The 6,484-nt window shown below is 49.7% G+C and overlaps 2 protein-coding genes across 2 annotated transcripts; both read left to right on the top strand.

Moving 5' to 3' along the window:
- Window positions 1-2,205: 2,205 nt before the first annotated feature.
- Window positions 2,206-4,016, top strand: FVEG_03995 (hypothetical protein). The gene has a single exon (XM_018891678.1). It carries the CDS (start codon window positions 2,598-2,600, stop codon window positions 2,985-2,987), a length of 390 nt encoding a protein of 129 aa, XP_018748234.1. The 5' UTR covers window positions 2,206-2,597; the 3' UTR covers window positions 2,988-4,016.
- Window positions 4,017-4,404: 388 nt separating this feature from the next.
- FVEG_03996 (lipoyl synthase, mitochondrial) lies at window positions 4,405-6,001 on the top strand. Its single transcript, XM_018891679.1, has 2 exons — window positions 4,405-5,456; window positions 5,507-6,001. Exons 1-2 carry the CDS (start codon window positions 4,514-4,516, stop codon window positions 5,797-5,799), a joined length of 1,236 nt encoding a protein of 411 aa, XP_018748235.1. The 5' UTR covers window positions 4,405-4,513; the 3' UTR covers window positions 5,800-6,001.
- Window positions 6,002-6,484: the final 483 nt, after the last annotated feature.

The raw sequence follows: 6,484 nt of genomic DNA, 5'->3' as shown, positions 1-6,484 counted from the left end.
GGCATCGAAGTTAGAGTCGATATCCGTTGCTACGGAGAAACCTTGACGTCAACGCAGTTCTAAGAGCCAAGTCCGTCATTGCAGGGCTGAGTATCACCATTTCAAGGACCAGTCATAGCCGAGAAATTGAGGAACGGAAAGCTGCCGCTTCAAGGCACGCGACCCGCATATTGCAGCGACGACTACGCCCCATTGGGAGCAAGAAAACATCGGGCTTTCGTACAGAGTATAAGGTAGGGTGTCAAAATAGACTTAGCAAAAAGTCCCCTAACCTTAGGCTAGCTTTACCTACTAAATTATATTCATCGCTTAGGGCCAAGGTCCTGGGTTTTCTTTCCCTAGTGCGCATTGACGACGAGACAAGTGCGCTACACCAGAGAATCCTGTTTGCGTGGTCGTCGCACAGCGTGGCCACGTATGGTAGTGACGATTGGACGCGGTGCAAACAACACATCGCAGCGGTGAGGACGACGCAGACAGACAGACAGACAGACAGACAGACAGACAGACAGACAGACAGACAGACAGACAGACAGACAGACAGACAGACAGACAGACAGACAGACAGACAGACAGACAGACAGACAGACAGACAGACAGACAGACAGACAGACGGACGGACGGATGGACGGAAATAGAAGCAGATCAAGGCATTCGAAGAGCCTACATGTACCTGTACAGAGTTATGCAGTGATGCACCATAGAGTGTGTACAGCACATGGCACCCACGATACCCACGCGAATCCGGGGCGGGTAATAGCCGATCAGCGCTGACATCCAGGCTCCAACTCTTCATAATGACCGGCCCTTATTTTTCCAGCTCCAGGGAATTTAGCAGAATGGCGTACCCCAGCCAAGTGTTAAACGACCGTTGTGGCAGAGTTTCAGTTCAGCGGAGACAAAGGTAGAGGAGCATAAAAATAAAAAGAGCACAAAGAATTCATAGGGAAGGGAGAACAAAACAGCCTGACAAGGCATTGTTGTTGGGAGAGATGCAGCTAATGGATGCTACCTAAGGTAGCGTACATATTGCGTGTACTCGTCGTTGGGGGCTGTGACTAACACAAAGAAAAGCTGTTCGACTCAAGTCTCGAGAGAAACGCAATTACACAGATAATTAGACGTTCATCTAACTAATTCTCATTGCAGTAGCGCTCAAGTTCTCAACGGAAGAATGATCGACGGTCTTTCAATGTTCTTTTGCAGCTTGGCGCTATAGCTTGCCTTGTGACATGTGTCTTGGTGATGTCTCTCGGCGAGTGTCGGTTAAGACCAGTTAAGGTACTAAGGTAGGCGCCAGGCACAGGCCGATGCAGGTACCGCGGGTACCTTTTATGGTGGCCAATCAGCCAATTGTGGGAAATTATGCAAATTTTACTTTTTTTGCGCTGTTGTGAAAGTGCACGACAACGACCAGCGAGTCACGCATGACCTCCATCCAGGGCTGGGCTACCTACACCTGAGAAGTGAGGTCATTGATTGGACTGATAAGATTGGACAGAGAGTTGCAGACAACCAATTAACACTCAATTCACCTCTAAAAACGCCTTTTCCCACTACCGTCTCCTCTACCGCTCGTGGCCCGTCAAGCATGAGTAGCGGCAACGAGCGCCACCTTTTCTCCAGAAATTATTAATGACTTTTTAAGGCAGAGCGTCTTTTTCTCTTTAATTCCCTCATCTCCCAGTCATTGACGCGATTTGAGTGGGCTGCACAATGATTTCATCGCCACTCAACAATCCTCGTCGCCTGTCTCTGGTGGTAGCCAACGGGAACAATGCCTAACTATTGCCTAGAATGCAGAGTTTTCTTCCCATCCATCCATCCATCACACGGGAGACAAGGGTCTCAGATCCCCGGCGAAACCCTCTTGTGCCTCCAGAGTATCAAATTCTGCCGCACAAAGCGTTAGAGAGCCGAGAGCCTGGATGAATGTCATGGCCCGTGGCCCATGGCAAGGGATTCGAATAAAGGGTCTAATAAGTAGACATGGCCTAGGCCCAAGTTTCAGCAAACCAGATAATGACAGGCCTGCTCGGTCAGACTACCTGAAGCTGTCAAGCAAAATGCGCTGTAATTTCCCTCGAGGAGCATGACAGGCCTGGTCAGGTCACAAGTACTTGAGACATGACCGACGAATAGGGGTCTGTCCGTGTTACATGTACTAGTTTAATGGGCTCCAGCCTAGTCAGATCCCACCATCACCAAACGTCGCCTGCGCTCTGGCTTTGCCTTGGTCTTGGCCTAGAGTCAGGGTGCGTGCTAGTGCGTGCTGCAGAAGCTGACAGTTGCTGTTTCTCTGTGTTGTTTGCTTCTGCTCTCAGGTTCCTCGTAGTATTTCAGGGACCCTCCCCCCCGACTTGTAACAAGCCACCCTTCTACGCTTCGAAACAAACTTGTTCTCGGTCCACAGGCTTCGTTGGCAGAGTCTATCTCGCTCGTACATTTCTTCGCTGAATACATATATAAGTTACTTTACTTATTAGCTTGTGCTTCTCGCTGTCTGGATACAGAGCATCGATCTGTTCTCACTTCCAACTCGCTCACTCACTTACACCAACCGCAAACGCTTTGAAAGCACTTACACAACAAACAAGATGCATTTCTCCAAGCTCATCCTGGCTGTTCTGCCTGCCTTCGCTCTCGCTAACGAGGGTACCACCACTCACACGTCCACCGCCGTCGTTACCAAGACCTACTATCTCTCCCAGGTACACACAATCACCGCCACTGGTGTGAGCACCACTGCTGTCGAGACTTCCGTCGAGGTTACTTCCACAGCTCTCGCTGAGGAGACCACCACCTTCTGGCCTGTTTCCCAGAACAACACCACTCCCGTCTCTACTCCCAAGGCCTCTAACACAGCTGGTACCACAGGTGGTTCGTCCGAGCCCTCTGAGGTTCCTGGCAACGCCGGATCTGCCGTCGCCGTCGGCAAGTTCGCTGTGGTCGGTGTTGCTGGTATGGTTGCCGCTGCTCTTCTGTAAGCGCGTTCTGCATGGAATGAGGTTTCTTGAGAATCTCACGACTGTCGACTTGCTTCAATGTCGACAACAACCGCTGTTCCATTTCTTGTCCATTTACCTTTTATACCCTGGCCACCAGCGCGGCCTATTCTTTATGATGAAACGCCACGATACCAACAGCAGGCCGACACTTGTCGCCTGCTTCACCCTTGATGAGTTTTGAGACTCTGCCTCCTGGATAGCTTGACTGCTTCCTTACGCTTCATCACGCCCACTCCATTGACAAAACACGCGGGCTTTCAACTCTTGCTGTTTCTTTCTTCCCTGGTGGCATATACCTAGCGCGTTGACTGCGCTGCGCTTGGTTCACCCTTTCGAGTTGTGTCTTGTGTTGAAGGGTAGCCGTTGATGTCCCCAAGCCTGTTGACCTTCACCATACATATCACCATTCCAACTTTCCTCACTTGAGGCTATCACTCCCAGGCTTGGTAACCACTCAATGGCTTTGAGATCATATCCCCTTTTCACCACGACAACTGGTATATGCTCCTGGCTGGAGACCCCTTTTACCACATTTATTCAGTCAACACCTCTTCACTCGACTCTGCTGCCCTGTAGAGAGTCGTTTCCAAAGGGACGGGGACGACGTCGGCGACGTGGAAAATAATCCATATTCACTTCAGTAACTCTGCTTCTCGGATGAACTGGCTTTACTATACTTCTCTTTTGGCGATACCCCCTTTTTACGACGGCGTAGGTGATCCAGGATCTAGCTCTGCTTGATCCTCGGAGGATGGTTTGCAGCTTGGAGCATGGCTTTGATTTAATTCGGAAGGGGTGGGATACGATTTACATGAATAAGGAGGATTGGTGAATTTTTGAGTGTCCGACACCGGACCAACGATGATGAGCCACGATAGATGGCTAGTAGATAGTATGAGAGCAATAGACTTTGTCACGCTCAACGATGCTTGGACCTTGCGTGAAAGTGAAGACGGGAGACCAGGTGTCGCCAATTCGAAATGGCGTGGAAACCAAGGTCCGGTGACTAATCTGAACAAGCACGAAAGGACTAACAATTTTAGCCAGGGTTCTCTAACTAAGGTATCTCTGTCCGTCAAGCGTTACTCTATAAGTTGGCTGAAACTCGTATGCACATGAGAATTGATACCAGAATCTGGTCCTTGACTGTCGGGAAGTCAATGAATAATTCCACAGACTTCAAAGTTCCTAACCGATGATTATTCCCTTCCTTCACCTCGCGCGATATCCGTGGACCGTGACGGGAAAAAGAAAATGGAGCTGAATTAGTAGGTATGTAAGGATAATGGGATGGCCTTTCATTGGCCTATCACTCGGATGCGGCCCGGGATGTGCGGGTCTCATCGGCCTTTGCCCCCGAGTCTAGGAATTTGAGTTCTTTGAAGCTGCCGCTATTTTTTGAAGTCTGCTTCCCCATATCTTCACGAACGCCCAACGGCCTTCTTATTTCTCATTTGTCTTGTTCTTTCAGAGAGGTAGAAGTCGTTGCTCTTTTGTACTCTATAATGGCTTCTCTTGCTCCATCCCTCAAGAGGGCACATGCCCCTCTTCGCAAGGCGCTGAGCGCTACGCCTACACTAAGGACCTTCGCCACTGTACCTCCGAGTGGCAGCGAGCCCGGCAAACCTCGACGAAAGAGTTATTTCAAGGACACAGCAGTCTCAGACTTCTCCGATTTCCTTGCGACGTCGTCTCCAGCCCAGCCATTGTCTCCAGCAGAGGCTTACTCTCTGAAGACCGCCGAAGTCGGCCCTGAGGGCAAGAAGCGAACCATCACACGACTGCCAGAATGGCTCAAGACACCGATCCCCGCCGGTAACGATAACTTCAAGAGCATCAAGAAGGATCTACGAGGATTGGGATTACACACCGTCTGCGAGGAGGCTCGATGTCCCAACATTTCAGAATGTTGGGGCGGTTCAGATAAGAATGCTGCGACAGCTACTATCATGCTTATGGGCGACACATGCACCAGAGGATGCCGTTTCTGCAGTGTAAAGACAAATCGCAACCCTGCTGCATTGGATCCTCATGAGCCCGAGAACACCGCGGAAGCCCTGGCCAGGTGGGGTCTTGGCTATGTCGTGCTGACCAGCGTGGACCGTGACGATTTGGCAGACGGTGGTGCGAAACATTTTGCTGAGACAATCCGAAGGATTAAGCAGAAGAAGCCTTCATTGCTCGTTGAAGCTTTGACTGGCGATTTCCGAGGAGACTTGGATATGGTCAAGGTCGTGGCTGAGAGTGGACTTGACGTTTATGCGCATAATGTTGAGACTGTTGAGGACCTCACTCCCTATGTGCGAGACCGCAGAGCTACTTTCAGACAGAGCTTGTCTGTGTTGAAGCATGTCAAGGATGTTATGGGCAAGGATGGTCCTATTACTAAGACCAGTCTGATGCTTGGTCTCGGCGAGCAAGAACATGAGATTATGGCTGCGCTAGAGGGTAAGACAACCTCTACAACAATATTATGTAACTCAACTAACAGTGATTAGAACTTCGAAAGGCTGATGTTGATGTTGTCACATTCGGTCAGTACATGCGACCTACCAAACGCCATCTGAAGGTCGAGAAGTACGTGACCCCTGATGAGTTCGAGATGTGGCGCAAGCGAGCTCTGGACATGGGTTTCCTGTACTGTGCCAGTGGACCTCTAGTGCGTTCTTCATACAAGGCTGGTGAAGCCTTCATCGAGAACGTCTTGCGCAAGCGCTCCGGGGAGAAGGCTATGGCCAGTGGAAACCTTGGCCAAGCCGTTGCTCTCGACTCAACACAGTCGACGATCTAAACAGATCATTGTACTCCTATTTTCACCTCAAACACACCACACTACACTGCATAATTATGGGCTATGACCGTATCGGAAGGCGTTTTGGAATAGGGTCAGATATTCAACTAGAAAAGCATAGTCTTCAACAAGGCTGCTGCGACCTTGTCGCACACTCACAAACAATACAATCACTCACCCCTAGTGGGTTGTACATCAACTATTGTACATCAACTATCTGCATGTCAACGTGGTGGTATTTTTTGATATTCTCGCTGTGTAACTGAACTCCTCTGAATGAGTTCGTTCGTTACAGGAACGACGTTACTCGCTATGATCAACGCATCTCAGAGCTTGTCTCATATCTTCTTGTCACGATACTCAAGCATGCCTTGGTTATCTTGCCTAATAGAATTGCCGTCAGTGATGATGAGAAGTTGCTTTTGTCATGGGCTGACACTACCCTGAGGGGTTCTCATCTCTTGTGTAGGTAAAGTTGGAGTTGATTAATCACTGCCCTACATTAGACTTGTTCACTACAGATGATCATATCTCGTGATCACATTACCTACTTTCCGGATCAGACCTGGGATAAGATCTGGTTGTCACAGGGAAGGCGCAGTCGTACTCTTGGATACATGCAAGGGAAGAGCAGCGCGACAGTCAAGCTCTTTCCCATTTCTTTACCAAAGAGGTCCTCGGCCGT

This window comes from Fusarium verticillioides, chromosome 2, assembly GCF_000149555.1.
Source record: "Fusarium verticillioides 7600 chromosome 2, whole genome shotgun sequence".
NCBI lineage: Eukaryota > Fungi > Ascomycota > Sordariomycetes > Hypocreales > Nectriaceae > Fusarium > Fusarium verticillioides.
The sequence above is the reverse complement of the archived record's forward strand: the minus strand, read 5'-3'. Positions and strand labels throughout refer to the sequence as shown.